General features: G+C 30.1%; 1 protein-coding gene across 1 annotated transcript; it reads right to left on the bottom strand.

Annotated features, from left to right (window-relative positions):
* Positions 1-397: 397 nt before the first annotated feature.
* On the bottom strand, positions 398-15375 carry LOC131178509 (transcription factor ORG2-like). Its single transcript, XM_058143469.1, has 3 exons — positions 15064-15375; positions 14175-14531; positions 398-636 (listed from the first exon to the last, which is right to left on the bottom strand). Exons 1-3 carry the CDS (start codon positions 15370-15372, stop codon positions 535-537), a joined length of 768 nt encoding a protein of 255 aa, XP_057999452.1. The 5' UTR covers positions 15373-15375; the 3' UTR covers positions 398-534.
* Positions 15376-17879: the final 2504 nt, after the last annotated feature.

Below are 17879 nucleotides of genomic sequence, written 5' to 3'. Positions count from 1 at the left end.
AAAAGTAAAAAAAAGGTGTTTCTTGGTGGAGTTTCGGATTCAACCATTAGTGCAAAGGTAGTTTGAATCACACAACAAACTTATCAGGCAATTGTATCTTGGAGGGGACAAGTCAATATATAATATTGTTGCATCAGTTTACAAGCATTGTCTACTGCTTAGGGCTTGAATCTCCTTAAACAAAGTGAAATATCCATGCATTAATATGATCAATCTCACTATTTTATTCTTTATGTTTTAATGATTATTTAATTTATTTTCTATATTTTAATTATTATTTTAATTTTTTATAGTTTCGCCAACATATATAATGGTTATAATTTGTAATATGGTTATAATTTGTAATATGGATGAATTTTATTGATATCCTTTACAATTAATTACTTATCCTTTATATCCTTAAATATTTATTTATTGTTATTTTTATTTAAATGTGTCACATACAATTTACAAAAAGAAAATTGAAACAAGCACTCGATAATAGTAGTAATAATACTAATAAACTTATATACATTTGCTTTACAATTTAGATGATCAAATATTATGAATTCCATTAGAAAATCCTTCCCCTTTCTCATATAAAGACACAAGCTTCTCACGTAAAGTCTCACAATCCAATTTGTAACTTCTGTCCACCTGTAGATTTCACAAGTTCAAAGATTAGAAACAAAATTTATATGCAAATATTTCTAAAATATGATAATTTTTATCAATAAATTTTAGTTTAATAATATAAAAATGACCTTTAAGTCTGTAAAGTACTTATTTAGCATTAAAATCGAAGGGTTAAAATTATTTTTCTAAAAAAAAAAGTATAATTTTAAATTCTGTTAAAAAAAAGTTTCAAAAAATTATTTTATTATTCTAATATTCTTATGATTAAAATTTTTTAAATTTAATTTTATATTTTTTTTAATATTCCGTGACTAGTGTATTTAAAAAAAGTATTTTTTTAATAATAGTTCCAACAATAATACTAAACATGCTTAAAATCTTGATTCTAAATTTTTATTAAATTTAATTATATAAATAAATATATAATTTTTTTAAATATATATACTTTGTCACTCTAGTTATAATTATAAAGCACATTCAGTAAGAAATCTTTTTAATTTTTTTTAATTTTGTATCTTAATTTAAAAAAAATACTTAAAATTATAAAAATAATTAATAAATCAACCACCAATAAAAATTAATTTCTTTTTTTTTCTAAAATAATAATTTAAAGTATTTATTTAAAAATATTTTTCATTACTTATTAATGTGTCTTATTTTAATTTAATTAGATTATTGCAATGTAACCCAATTTTAGATTGTTTTTAGCATTAGATTATAATTAGTCATTTTGTCAACACAATTGACCAGCTTATTTATTTTTTATTTTAATATATAATTTAATATTTATTTTCATAAAATTTTATATTTCAAAATCATACTATAAATTTTTTTTAATAATAAAATTCTTAATTAATTATATTACATACAATTAAAATTTTGTTAAAATATTAAATAATTGTATCTTATTAAAATTAAATTAAATTTTTATTTCCAAAATATTATTAATTATTTTTGTCTAAATATTTTTTTTATAAAAAATGTAACAATATAATATTTTTAGAGTAACTATAACAATAAATATGCTAAAAAAAATCTTAAATATTATGATAATATTCAATTATTATTATTATGTCAAATAATTTTTTAATTTTTGATTTGCATTTTATTCTTTTTTTTAAGGTCTTAAGTTTATTGTTCTAAATTTAAATTGTTTATACTTCTTAGCAGCCGTAAATCTTTATTGTTTGATTTTCCTATATAATACTTCATATTTTTTTTAAATAATATTTATTTATTTTTTTTATATAAATCATTGAAAAGTTATACGGTTAATGTTATATCTCTTTATTCTAGTTATTTGATTTTCAAACTCTATATTCTTTGTAGGAATGCTTATTTTTTTAAGTATAATCTATAATTATGTATACAACAAAAAAAAAAAAAAACAGTTTATTATTATAAACATAAACATAATGTATTCAAAAAAAAATATAATGAATATTTAAAAAATAATACAAATTTTAAAAAATATAAAATAATTAAATTATCTATATAAACAAGTAAAAAGTGAGAGATTTTAATAACTCATACACCTAATATTTAAGAGAAATGAGAAATAAATTTATTTTCTACTATTAATAAATAAATTATTTAATAGTGACATAAATACTATTTTGAATTTTAAAATTTAACAAATTGTAACACACCTATATTAAGTAGTCTATACATTCTACTGTTCTGGTGATTAGTGTCTGTTCGGACAGTCAGGATGTCTAGAATTATGTTTAAATTATCTAGAAAAATCATAACTAAAAATTAATAGAAATTATATGAAGGTAAAATGGAAATAAGAAAAACAAAGTATAATCAGTTAAATGAGCCGAGGTTCCCGAAATGGTAAGTGACTGTGAGCTCAGTTGCTGCCCTAATTTCTTATGGGACCCTATGACACCCCAGGCCTGGGAATAATTGCGAAGTTAGTGGAAGTGTGAAAACCACAGAAAAGAATAGAGAACAAGCTCAAATAATTGAATCAGGGTTCATGAAGCAATATAGTACTATTGGAAAAACGAATCAGACCGATAAGGGGTAATTTGGTCAATTCACCCTTAGAGGTGACTCTTAGCCTAAATGTCCATTAAAATATAGGAAATTAAAATTATGAAAAATGGAATTAAATTGAAGAGGTGAATGGAAGAAAAGAAAACAAAAAGAAAAGAAATTCAAAAGTAAAAGCTTTATGACATCATCAATGATGCAAGCATTATGTAATAGAAATTTATAATTTAAAATTTTGAAATTATGGATAAATGTTGACATAAAAGACCAAATAAAAAAAAAAAAAGAGAAAAATCATTTCTATCTTCTTCTAGCCATCCACTCTCTCTCTTCTCTCTCTCTCTCTCATTTTCTTTCTTCCATCATGAAAGCTCCTCTCAAGCTTTTATAAACCCAAATTTAGCCATAAATTCCCTAACTCCCTTAAGTAAAACTTATTTTTGAGTCTTGATTTGAAGATTGAAAGTGAAAAAGAAGCTTTTATAAACCCAAATTTAGCCATAAAACTCCCTTAAGTAAAACTTATTTTTGAGTCTTGATTTGAAGATTGAAAGTGAAAAAGAAGGGAAAATTGAAGAGTTGAGAAGAGGAAAAGAGGTTAGTAATGATTCTTCCAATTTTCTCTCTATATTCATGAGTAAGCACTTAAATTAAGTTATAATTTGTTGAAAATGAAACAAAAATAACAAGTTAGGGAACTCTATGAATTTCAGCAGCCATGGGGTATTGGGGGAAATGATGTGTTTTAATTCAATAAATCATGTATATAAGCCCAATTGAGTGAGTAGGTGTTAGAGATACACTTTAGTTTCATGAATTATGACAATTGGAAATTAGGGTTCTTGGCACTGAGGGTTTTGGTTGGAAATTGGGGATTTTGGTCAATTGATGACCAATTGACCTTGTTGATGCTAAATTGGTCAATTGGTGTGCTTATGAGTGCATATGAATGCATGGAGTTGAATTGGGATTGAATGTGGTAATGCCCAAATCTGGACAGCTTGACCTTTGTCCCTTTAAATGGTTATAACTGAAATTATGTTGCTCTAATTGGTGTGAGGCCAATTAGAGATGAAAACTAAGACCCAAAGCAACAATTTTCATACAGAAATCTTGCCCTAAAACTGACCAAAAGTTAGTGTAAAATTAGGTTGAATCCGGATTAGGTACATCGCCATCGAACTAAATTGACCATATGAACAGTACTTATTCAAATGGTCATAACTCTGTGTAGAAAGGTTCAAATGACCTAATTTTTATATCAATGGAAAGGTTAAACATAGTAGAACAACTTTCATGAGGAACATAAACTCAAATTCGGACCATAACCTGGTCAAATTGACAACCGAACTTAGGTTACCAAATCTGTCAGACCTAAATTTGTCTAGAATTTCTGGGTTTTGACCAATCCGGCTAGCCTTAGTAAAAGTGGCATAACTTGAGCTACAAAACTCCAAATGGAGTGATTCAAAAAAGAGAATTAAAACTAGACACATTAAGAAACAACATTGAAGAAGGAAAGTTAACCAAATTTCCACTGTAGATAGGTCTAATGGAACAGTAAACTTAGGAAACAAAATCTAAATTTTTGCAAATTCTTCCAATAAGTTTTGAATTGAGATTGGCAACCAATACCAACAAATTTAGGACTTAAAATGTGGTATGTGGGGGTAATTAGAACTAGCATACCTATTAAGTATGAGAAAGTCAATATTTTACTAAATTAATTAAGTGAATAGTAACCACCATAACTAAGAATACAAAGAACTCAATTTATGGGATTATATAAGTAAATTTTAAATGCAAAATGCAATTGTTAGAATTATTGTTAGAAATAATTTGGATAAATATTGAAACACTTATAATTATGTGTTTCAGTAGAAAAAGAGACCATAAAAGATAAGGAAAAAGTTAGTCAAGGCAGAGAGGCGACTCATTCTAGGTTTATACACAACTAATTTTGTTCTAGTATTTTAATTTTGTAATTGAGTTGAATGAGTTGTAACTATAAATTGTTTTGGTTGCAATTTATGATTTTCTCCTTGAATTTATTTAATTATGTGTTGCCAACCCTATAAGGGAAATTTCAATGAAATATGTTATGTGATTTGAAATGCAATTATTTGAATGGAATTTTTATGAATTGGTTTTTAAACTACAATTAGCATGACAGTCCCATTCGGAACTCCCCAGTAGTAACAGCTATTTAGGATTTGGTAATTAAAATTTCTTATGTCTCCCATTAATAACAGTTAGTGGGGTAAGACTATATGAGTACTCATTAGCTAACTAGCCCTTCCCTCATTAATAATGGTTAGTGAGGTGATTTGCTTTGTCGTGGTGTACAACACGGTATTGATCGTGAAATTTTATGTCATGGTCTAGACTGTATGTTCTTAGCAACACTTTTTTCTTTAAGATTTGTGAAATATGATTGAAATGATGGTTTTTAGTGATTTGATAATTTGATATGTTTCATTATTATGAAAACTTTGATTTGTTATGAATTGATTTATTTTATTTTATAATGTTTTGTTTATATTAGTTGTGTACCACTGGGTGAAATTACTCAGCGATGGCTTTTCTTGCTGTAGCAGATAGGAAAAAGGATAAAGAAGCAAAGTGAGCTGCTTAGAGCTGAGATTAGAGTTTATTTTGGACTTATTCTGGGTATATCAATTATACCCCTTTGTAAATTTTCTTTTGATGTAAATTAAATTGTATGTATCCATATGTGAATGTTGAGCAATTGTATAAAAGATATACTATCATTTTGGTCAATGTAAATTTTTATAATATAAACTTGTTTATTTTTTTTTTATAAATGCAGTAGTTAAACTTCTTTGAGAATTCTATAAATTGTGATTTTGCTTGAAATTGTGTTGAATTGAGAATGGATGGTGATGAGTGTAAATGGAGTTGTGGGAATTATAAATATTGGGAGTATTTCTAACAGGTTTTGAAGAACTATTTTCTCATTTTTAGCCGGCATTCTGCTGAATTTTTTATAAAATTTTCAGAAATCCTAATTTTATAATAAATTTAATTTATGACATAAACTTCAATTAATGGTTTGAATAATTATTCAATATTACCCCCCATTTTAAAAATGAATAAAAATTATTTTAAAATTCCTTGTAGTATATTTAATGAGTTATCGGTAGGCAAAGTTCGGTAATTCATTAGGTATACTACGAGATCATGTTATACCTTACGGAAGGGTAAGATGTGACATATTTTAGTGGTATCAGAGTAATGTTTTGAATGAGTTTTGAACTATGCATTTGAATATTTTTTTTGATAAGTACAACTGCTCAATGTCATTGTTTGATACATGCGATGCATTTACATCATGAATATGAACTAATGGGGATTATCCTCTTTATGTTGGTTGTTAGGGAGTGGAATTTCTATAAATTAGAATGGAAGAAGGGGATCATTCTGTTGAGCGATCTGTGAGGTGAGACACGGAGGAAGCCCAGCTCTCCCGAACGTTATTGGGTCGCTACACGGCTTCACCCATGTTGCGATTTCTTGCTCGATTCGCTCGTGATAGTTACCTGTTTCAACAAATGGCTAGGAACATGATAACCCAAGCCCCAACCCAAGCACGATGGTGCAACCATAGCCTCGGCCAGGCAATATGATAAATTAATGAAATTTGGGGCTCTTGAATTCAAAGTCTTGTGGATCCACTAGAGCGAGCCTTTGGATTGAAAGAATGGAAAGGGTATTCAAGAAGTTGCATTGTACAAAAGAACTCAATTTTGAATACTCGGTCTCTCTGTTGCAAGGGGATGCTTATGAATGGTGGAAGACCATCCCTCATAGTTTAGTGGAGCCCCCTGTTCTGACTTGGTCGGATTTTCTGAGGGAATTTAGACAGAAATGGGTCCCTAACACATATGTTAACATGAAATTGCAAGAGTTTTTGAGCTTGAAACAAGGGAATAGAACAGTAGCAGAGTATGAGAGAGACTTCTCCAAACTAAGTCATTATGCGGGAAACCTACTTACCACTAGCAGAGATCGATGTAAGTAGTTTGAGGCTGGTCTGAAGCCCAGTTTGAGGATGCAAGTAGTGGGATTCAGACATGAAAACTTCTCTGAGCTAATATCTCAAGCACTAAAACTAGAAATAATTGAATTGGAAGGGGCACCTAACAAGGGTTCTGAATAGAAAGAAAAGCTGGAAAGATTCGATCAAGCTCACGATAGTGGGTCGGAAAGAAAGCACTTTGGAGGATCTAGCTCACACAAGTCTGGTAGAGGTAGATCTTCAGGACAGAAACCACCCCGACCTAGCCAACAGACATCTAGAGCAATAGCTCCAGTCCTTACTTGTGAAACATGTGGGAAAGTACACAGAGGGGTCTGTTACAAGGCTATTGGAGCCTATTATAATTGTGGTGGAACTGGCCATTTTGCAAAAATATTGTGTGAGTGCTCGCAGAGCTACACCACCTACTACAGCTGAAAGCTCAATTCAGAGTTCTACCTCCAGAGGTTCGCAGACGACTAGAGGCGAGGTAGGCGAGGTAGTACTTCTAGCGATCGAGCCACGATTAATCATCTTGAACAAAGTGGTGCACCGGCTAGGGTATACACCATACGGCAATGGGAAGAGGCTAAAACTTTTGACATAGTTGCTGGTACTTTCTCAATCTTTAATCAAGATGTATATGTATTGTTTGACCCGAGTTTTACACATTCTTATGTTAGTGCCAGCATCACTGGTTATATGCTGTTCCTTGTATGAAAATGAATTTTGAGGTGTTAGTAACTAGTCCGTTAGGACAAGAGGTTAGGGTCAATAGGGTGTATAAGGATTATCCTTTAGTGATCCAAGGACATACTTTTTTGTTAGATTTGATAGAAATGCCTTTCAGAGATTATGACATTATCTTGGGCATGGATTGGTTAGCCAGACATCATGCTATGATTGACTGTAGACTGAAAACATTCACTTTTGGTCTCCCTCAGTATGGTGATGTGGTAATACATGGAGAGAGACAATTATTGCCATTAAATCTCATTTCGGTTGCACTAGCTAGAAAAATGATCAGAAAGGGGTGTGAAGCATATTTGGCCTATGTGAGAGACACCCGAGTAGGGAGTCATTCATTAAGGGATATTCCTACAGCATGTGACTTTCCAGATGTATTTCCTGAAGAATTACTAGGGTTACCTCCAGAAAGAGAAGTGCAATTTGAAATAGAGGTTATGCCTAGTGTGGACCCAATCTCCATTACACCTTATAGAATGGCACCTGCAGAGTTAAAGGAGTTGAAGGTGCAGTTGCAAGAATTGCTTGACAAGGCTTCATCCACCCTAGTGTGTCACCTTGGGGAGCACCAGTACTGGTTGTTAAGAAGAAAGATGGTACTCTCCGTCTATGTATTAATTACAGACAGTTGAATAAGATGACCATAAAGAATAAATATCCACTGCCTCGCATAGATGAATTGTTTGATCAATTGAAGGGTGCAACTGTGTTCTCTAAAATTGATTTAAGATCGGGCTATTATCAGTTGAGGGTGCAAGAGCAGAGTATTCCAAAAATTGCTTTTAGAACTCGATATGATCACTATGAGTTTCTGGTTATGCCATTTGGGTTGACTAATGCTCCAGCTACTTTTATGGACCTGATGAACACTATCTTCAGGCCATACTTAGATCAATTTGTTGTAGTATTTATTTATGACATATTTGTGTATTCGAAGAGTGCAGAGGAGCACGATAGACATCTGCGGATTGTGCTATAGACTTTAAGGGAGAAACAGTTGTATGCCAAGTTATCGAAGTGTGAATTTTGGCTGGAAGAAATTTCTTTCTTGGGGCACATTGTATCAGTTGAAGGTATAAAGGTAGATCCTAGCAAGGTTGAAGCTATCCTTAATTAAAAGCCGCCCAGGAATATTACAGAAGTTCGCAGTTTTCTGGGTTTAGCTGGTTACTACAGCCGTTTTGTGAAGGGATTTTCTATGTTAGCATCTCCACTGACCAAGCTACTTCGGAAAGATGTAAAATTTTAGTGGACTGATAAATGCCAGTAGGATTTTGATGAGTTGAAGAGATGTTCGATAGAAGCTCCAGTCTTGACTTTACCTACTCCGGGTAAAGAATACACTATTTATAGTGATGCTTCTCACAATGGGTTAGGTTGTGTACTGATGCAAGACCAAAATGTTATTGGTTATGCATCACGTCAGCTGAAGCCACATGAGAGAAACTACCCTACACATGACTTGGAACTAACAGCTATTGTATTTGCTCTAAAGATCTGGAGACATTATCTGCATGGAAAAAAGTGTTATATTTACACAGATCATAAGAGCTTGAAATATCTAGGCACATAAAAGGAGTTGAATTTGAGACAGAGGAGATGGCTAGAACTGATTAAAGACTATGACTGCTCGATAGATTATCAGCCAAGAAAAGCAAATGTGGTAGTAGATGCCTTAAGTTGCAAGACTATGGCTAGTTTAAGGGTTTCTCCTTTATCTATAGTGCATGAGTTGAGGGCACTACATGCAAATCTGGAGATAGATGAGGAGGGGCAGATGATAGCTGCTTGGCAAGTGAAGCCAATGTTGATTGGTTAGATAAAAAAAGCTGCATAGAATGATGAAAATTATCAAAAATTGATGGAAGAGACTCGGAATGGTAAGAAGCCAGATGTTACAGTGAATGATGATGGCTTACTGTTATACCAGGGCAGAATGTGCATTCTAAATGATGTGGAATTGAAGCAAGTCATTATGAAAGAAGCACATGATTCTCCTTTTGTTATGCACCCTGATGGCACTAAAATGTACAAAACGGTAAAAGAGCATTATTGGTGGAATGGGATGAAGAAAGACATAGCAGAGTATGTAGCCAAATGCCTAACTCGTCAGCAAGTAAAGGCAGAGTATCAAGTGCTAACTAGTTTGCAACACCTATTGCCGATTCCTGAGTGGAAATGGGAAAGAATCACAATGACTTTATGATGGGGCTTCCTAGAACACAAAAGAATCGTGATACAGTATGGGTCATTGTGGACAGATTAACGAAGTCTGCTCACTTTTTGCCAGTGAGGATGGACTATAACCTGGACAAATTGGCTAAACTGTACCTTGATGAGATAGTGAGACTTCATGGAGTGCCAGTATCGATTGTGTTAGACAGAGATCCAAGGTTCACTTCTAAATTCTAGGGTAGTTTGCAAAGAGCCCTGGGAACTAGATTGAACTTCAGTACGATATTCCATCTAAAAAAGACGGTCAGTTTGAGAGGGTGATTCAAATTTTGGAGGATATGCTATAAGCTTGTGTGATTGAATTTGAAGGTAGTTGGGATACACACTTGCCTTTGATTGAGTTTGCCTACAACAATAGCTATCAATCTAGTACTATTGGAAAAACGGATCAGACCGGTAAGGGGCAATTTGGTCAATTCATCCTTAGAGGTGACTCTTAGCCTAAATGTCCATTAAAATGTAGGAAATTAAAATTATGAAAAATAGAATTAAATTGAAGAGGTGAATGGAAGAAAAGAAAACAAAAAGAAAAGAAATTCAAAAAGTAAAAGCTTTATGACATCATCAATGATGTAAGCATGATGTAATAAAAATTTGTAATTTAAAATTTTGAAATTATGGATAAATGTTGACATAAAAGACCAAATAAAAAAAAAGAGAAAAAAATCATTTCTATCTTATTCTAGCCATCCACTCTCTCTCTTCTCTCTCTCTCATTTTCTTTCCTCCACCATGAAAGCTCATCTCAAGCTTTTATAAACCCAAATTTTAGCCATAAATTCCCTAACTCCCTTTAGTAAAACTTGCTTTGAGTCTTGATTTGAAGATTGAAAGTGAAAAAGAATGGAAAATTGAAGAGTTGAGAAGAGGAAAAGAGCTTGAAAGAGGTTAGTAATGATTCTTCCAATTTTCTCTCTATATTCATGAGTAGGCACTTAAATTAAGTTATAATTTGTTGAAAATGAAACAAAAATAAAAAGTTAGGGAACTCTATGAATTTTAGCAGCCATGGGGTATTGGGGGAAATGATGTGCTTTAATTCAATAAATCATGTATATAAGCCCAATTGAGTGACTAGGTGTTAGAGATACACTTTAGTTTCATGAATTGTGACAATTGGAAATTAGGGTTCTTGCACCTGAGGGTTTTGGTTGGAAATTGTGGATTTTGGTCAATTGATGACCAATTGACCTTGTTGATGCTAAATTGGTTAATTGGTGTGCTTATGAGTGCATGTGAATGCTTGGAGTTGAATTAGGATTGAATGTGGTAATGCCCAAATCTGGACAGCTTGACTCTTGTCCCTTTAAATGGTTATAACTGAAATTCTGTTGCTCCAATTGGTGTGAGGCCAATTGGAGATAAATACTAAGACCCAAAGCAACAATTTTCATGCAGAAACCTTACCCTAAAACTGACCACAAGTTAGTGTAAAATTAGGTTGAATCTGGATTAGGTACACTGCCACTGTATAAAATTGATCATATGAACAGTACTTATTCAAATGGTCATAACTCTGTGTAGAAAGGTCCAAATGACCTGATTTTTATACCAATGGAAAGCTTAGACATATTAGAACAACTTTCATGAAGAACACAACCCCAAATTCTGATCATACCCTAGTCAAATTGACAGCCAAACTTTGGTCACCAAATCTGCCAAACCTAAATTTGCTCAAAATTTTTGGGTTTTGACTAATCCGGCCAGCCTTAGTAAAAATGGCATAACTTGAGCTACAAAACTCCAAATGGAGTGATTCAAAAAGGGAATTAACACTAGACACATTAAGGAACAACTTTTTTAAGAAGGAAAGTTGACCAAATTTCCACTATAGATAGGTCCAATGGAACAGTAAATTTAGGAGACAAATTTGAATTTTTGGAATTTCTTCCAATGAGCTTTGAATTGAGATTGACAACCAATGCCAACAAATTTAGGATAAAAAATGTGGTATGTGGGGTTATTTAGAACTAGCATACCTATTAAGTATGAGAAAGTCAACATTTTACTAAATTAGTCAAGTGAATAGTAACCACAATAACTAAGAACACAAAGAACTCAATTTATGAAATTATATAAGTAAATTTTAAATGCAAAATGCAATGTTAGAATTATTGTTAGAAATAATTTGGATAAATATTGAAACACTTTAATTTGTATATTTCAGTAGAAAAAGGGACCGTAAAGGATAAGGAAAAAGTGAGTCAAGGCAGAGAGGTGACTCATTGGAGGTTTATACACAACTAATTTTGTTTAAGTGATTTTAATTTTGTAATTGAGTTGAATGAGTTATAACTATAAATTGTTTTAGTTGCAATTTATGATTTTCTCCTTGAATTTATTTAATTATGTGTTGCCAACCCTATAAGGAAAATTTCTTTGAATGAAATGTGTTATGTGATTTGAAATGCAATTATTTGAATGGAATTTTTATGAATTGATTTTTAAACCACAGTTAGCATGATAGTCCCATTCGGAACTCCCCAGTAGTAACGACTATTTGGGATTTGGCAATTAAAATTTCTTATGTCTCCCGTTAATAATGGTTAGTGAGGTAAGACTATATGAGTACTCATTAGCTAGCTAGCCCTTCCCTCATTAATAACGGTTAGTGAGGTGATTTGCTTTGTCGTGGTGTACAACACGGCATTGATCGTTAAATTTTGTATCATGGTCAAGACTGTGTATTCTTGGCAATACCTTTTTCTTTGAGATTTGTGAAATATGATTGAAATAATGGTTTTTATTGATTTGATAATTTGATATGTTTCATTATTATGAAAACTTTGATTTGTTATGAATTGATTTATTTTATTTTATAATGTTTTGTTTATATTAGTTGTGTACCACTAGGCAAAATTACTCAGCGATGGCTTTTCTTGCTGTAGCAGATAGGAAAAAGGATAAAGTAGCAAAGTGAGCTACTTGGAGCTGAGATTAGAGTTTATTTTGAACTTATTCCGGGTATATCAGTTATACCCCTTTGTAAATTTTCTTTTGATGTAAATTAAATTGTATGTATCCATATGTGAACGTTGAGCAGTTGTATAAATGATATACTATCATTTTGGTCAATGTAAATTTTTGTAATATAAACTTGTTTATTTTTTTTTTATAAATGCATTGGTTAAACTTCTTTCAGAATTTTATAAATTGTGATTTTGTTTGAAATTTTGTTGAATTGAGAATGGATGGTGATGAATATAAATGAAGTTGTGGGAATTATAAATATTGGGAGTGTTTTTAACAGGTTTTGAAGAACTGTTTTCTCCATTTTTAGCCGGTATTGTGCCGAATTTTCTGTAAAATTTTCGAAAATCCTAATTTAATCAAAAATTTAATTTATTACCTAAACTTCAATTAATGGTTTGAATAATTATTCAATATTACTCCCCATTTTATAAATGAATGAAAATTATTTTAAAATCCCTTGTAGTATATTTAATGAGTTATCGGCAGACAAAGTTTGGTAATTCATTAGATATACTACGGAATCATGTTATGATTTACGGAAGGGTAATGTGTGACATAAATGATTTGTATTATATTTTAAATTAGATTATGTAAGCCAATAAAAATATAAAAAAAAATAAAAATTTTACATCTTTAAAAGAAATAAAATAAATAAAAAGAAAAAAATATGAAGATGCAAATTTTAAAATTAAAGAGGATAAATGAAATTTTAAAGTAATCAATATATATAGGCAATTGATATTATTTGTTAAATCATTAAGTCATCTAGATTACAAAACGTGACACATGATAAATTTTTAAGTATATTAATAAACTAAATAACTTAATTTTGTATGGTCATTTTTATACTTTAATTTTAATATATGTATATTGATTGCTAATAATTAGTCCTATTAGTTACCTCAGTAATATATTCCATTAATGAAAAGCATATTCCATTGTGCGAAAGATATTTTTCATTTTTTTTAGTTAAGCACTAAAAGTTTATTTTTACTTTTTTGTTAATTTTCACAAAAAATAACCTTGGAAAGCTCATATAAATTAAAAATATAAGAATTTAAAATCAACAAACAACAATAAGAACTTTCTTAATTTTGTTTTTCTAAAACAATACATTAAAATATTTTGACATTTTTAATAATTTTGAAAATATGATGAATTTTAACTTTTAAGTTACAATAATATCTTAATTCTTAAATAATTTTAAATTTCAAATATAATTTAAGTACAAAATTAAATATTTAAAAAATTTGGAGAAAAATGTTCTTAAAATATTTTGATTTATTATTTGAGAAAAGATATTTTCATTGGAAATTTTTGTAATTTTAGGACTTCTAACATTGTTATCCCTTATATTTAATAAAAAAATATATAATTTTATATAAAATTAGTTATCCATTTGTGTGTTGTATGGTAATAATTTTTTTTAAAAAAATTTTATTTAATCTAAATTAAGTAAATTAAATTATTAATTTAAAATAATAAATACCCAATTGTATTTTAAGCAAGCATAATAATAATAATAATAATAATAATAATAATAATAATAATAATAATAATATACCTGAAGATGTAAATTATAGAAGACTCTGCCTCCAAAGGATTGGAAGGAAGAAGAATTGATTAAAACATGATCATCCTCCAGTAAATGAAGCAAGATTTCTGATAGTGGAGTTGTACGGATAATGAAAGTGGAAATCTGAATTAGAACTTCTGTGTCACTGAGATGAGTAGCTGATACTGCTGATAAAGAGCTGCGAGTACTGATGCCTTTTCTTTGCTTTACTTGCTGATGCTGACCTTGCTTAGATATCTTTGATAAGAGTTCCTCTTTCATTTGAACCAACTTCTTCACTTCCTGTTGTAGTTCTGGTATGAACTTTAGCACCCGAGAAACTGTGGCTGGTATGCTCAGTTTCTTCTGTTTATTAACATCAGCAAAACCCACTTAAAATCTTGATTTGTGCATTTACTAAACACACTTTAGCTGATTTTACATAAATTTTGATACAAATATTTAATCTAATAAATATTAAGCCCATTTTTATATAAAATAAAACTTATGTTAAATGCACTAAAAAAATTATACCCAATTAAGTCTTTTTATTTTAAATTCCTACTTAATCAAGCATATAATTACATAATTACATAATTAATTGAATGCATCATTTGATAACGCTTAAAGTGTAACTATTTAACCTTAAATTTATAAAAGTATAACTAATAAATCCATTAATTTTATAAAAGTATAACTAAAATTTAAAGCACCTGCAATTCACATCTACACATTCACCGGTTGTAGGAGTTAAATAATTATACTTTTATAAATTGTATGCAATTAAATATGAGATTGTTAAATTAATTTTCAATGAAGGCCGGGAGTTATAGAGTTTTATGTTAAATTTAACATGTATTTTTTAGGGAAAATAACAATGGAAGAAAAGGGTACACACCGTTTGATCGGCTGCCGGAAGCAGAAATCGAAGAGAAGAATAGAGGGAGTTCATCTTTTTCCGACGATCACTTTCGCTTGCATTATGGTTAAGCTTCTTAACCGTATTAGGATCACCATTATAATCTGTAAAAGAAGCAGAGTGATCAAGCTCCAATATTTCTGGAGGTTGAGATTGAAAGAAATTAACATTAGCAGCTGTAATAATCGCCTTCTCAGCTTTTGTAGAGAAGTAGACTTGTTCATGGGCAATGGGGTCCTCCAATGGCCATCCATAGGTTTGAAACATAGAAGGAGACAAAGCTAACATGATAGGTATGGTTAGGTTTAGAGAAAAGAAATGTCTTGACTTATATATATACAAAAACCATACACATCATCATTAATTTGTTTGATTAATATTGGGAGGTGGAAGATAAATTATAAAAAGTAAATGAATAATTATGCTCCAACTTTATTAGAAATTGCATTATATATAGTAAGATGTTAAAGAAAATGCCACTTTACCAACCTTTTACTATTGAAAGATGGCATTATATAGTAAGATACTCAAGAAAATGACATTTTAGCTGCATGGATTGATCCTCTTGCTAGATTTATGTGCCGTGGTACTTTCAAATATTACTCATCATTTCCCCTTTTTTCACATCTTGAACTTCCTTTAATTATGAATCTAACAATTCATTAGTTCAACAGTTTATTTTACATAATTATTGTATATATAATGAATAAATTTTAACTGTTATCATAATGAAATTCATTATAATATATCATCATATTATAAAATTTCTCGTCCTCTTACTTAGTAGAATTACCACATCTCTCCTCTAATACAAGTAGAAATCAACATTTGAGTAAAAACAAAAAATTAATAGAATTATTATTATTATTATTATTATTATTATTATTATTATTATTATTTTGGTCATGAGTGAAACTCTACCTTTCCCTCTCCGTTGTTTTTTAATTAAAATAGAAGAAAAATGAATTTTTAAATTTGAGGTCCACTCATTATAGATGAAAGACGTATTGAAATGTAACATTTGATAATATTTTTATTTAGGGTAATTATTATATATATAATAATTTAATTATAATTATTAATTATAATTAAATTCACGTAAAATTTATCATAACTAATTATTATAATATAATATTTTCAATTGGTGTCAATTTTTTTCATTATTTTTCTCTGCTTTCAAACAGCATCTGGGGAGAGGCTGCTTGTTCTGGACACGTGTACCGTGCAGGGCTTCCACGAGACATTAGCATTCTCGCCCCTCACTTACACGTGCTTTGACTGCCACGTCTACTGGATTCCTTCGTTCCCCTGACCCAAGTAATTTTTTTTAAGATAAAATTTTAGTTGAAAGGAAGTTTTATAACAATAACAAATCTAAATAAATAAATTCAATTCTCCTCAACTCATCATATTTTATACTATTCTTTTAAATAATTTATTTTTTAAATATATATATATATATATATATATATATATAATCGCCACATGTTTTGACCTTTTTATTTATTGGCTTTTCTTTAAGATTTGCATTGATGTTTTTGATTTTTTTATCTGTAAAGATGTGGTAAGATTTGCATTGATTTTTTTTTATTTTTTTATCTGTTGTCTTCTACTTCTCACCAAGGATTCTCAAATTAGAATCCTCTTATCTATAATGCCAGTTATCTTGGCATCATCCCCTTCTTCAATAATCTCACCTATTCAAGGTGAAGAAATTAGGTTTTCTTTTGTGGGATTTTGGGTAATAGTTACTTTTAGATTTGTTACTCAAAATTTTAATAGATTTAGAAGACATATATTTTCCTAATTTGAATGGGAGAAATAATCATCAATATGATAAAATGATATTTTCTATATAATGTATAACTCCTATTTTAGTGTTATTCCTAAATTAAGTTAGATTCCTAATTAGAGTATAAGAGAGGTATTCACTTATTGCAGAGAGATACTTTTGCCCATTGAGGAGAGTGTCTTTCGCTAATTGTAGAGAGAGATTTTTGCCAATTACAGTTAGAGAGATACTTCGGCCTAAAGTGGATTAAAGATATAAAATTCAAGAAGAAGAAGTTTGTATCCTTGTTGAAGTGGTTATTACCCACATAGTTGAAGACACCATTTGAGGTGTATAATGTAGTTAAACTAGGAAGTATGTTGGTTATATCTAGAGGAGATAAAGAGAGACTAACTAATATATTTACTATGAGTAGTTATGTAGTGAGAGTTTTCTTGGATGTAATTGGGATGATGGGTAGTTAATTTTGAGCTTATAATTGACTTTTTTTTTTTTTTTTATAGCGGAAGATGGCAAGCTTATGGACATAACCATATGATGAAAGGGTGAACCATGTAAATATCGTTGTTGTAATTATTTGTTTTGTTTTTTTTATAGTTTGCACGTTTTCTCGATGCACAACTGTTCCTACTATTAGGATGTGGGCATTAGAAAGAAGGCATAGCGAAGAAGAGAATGAGAGGTAAAAATGGAGCTTGCTGACTTGAGGGAAAGCAAAATTCAACAGTCTCAGCCTTCATAGTGAGATGATATTCTCATGTCGTCCATGGCTACTTGTAGATCAATTTGCTTTAATGGATTAATGGGTTGGGATTCTCCAACAACAAATAGAAGGAGATTTTGCTGATTTTTTTTTTTACCAAAGTTAATTTTTTCTTTTTCTGCTTTCAATTAATTTTGTGGGTTTTCTTTTAAATGCACTATTTATTTTTTTGACAAAAAAAAATTATTTTGATGGTTTTGGTTTCATTTGATTGGAGTACCAAACTGTTGGCGCAATATT

The sequence above is a fragment of the Hevea brasiliensis genome, chromosome 3 (genome assembly GCF_030052815.1).
Source record: "Hevea brasiliensis isolate MT/VB/25A 57/8 chromosome 3, ASM3005281v1, whole genome shotgun sequence".
NCBI classification, from domain to species: Eukaryota; Viridiplantae; Streptophyta; class Magnoliopsida; order Malpighiales; family Euphorbiaceae; genus Hevea; species Hevea brasiliensis.
The sequence above is the reverse complement of the archived record's forward strand: the minus strand, read 5'-3'. Positions and strand labels throughout refer to the sequence as shown.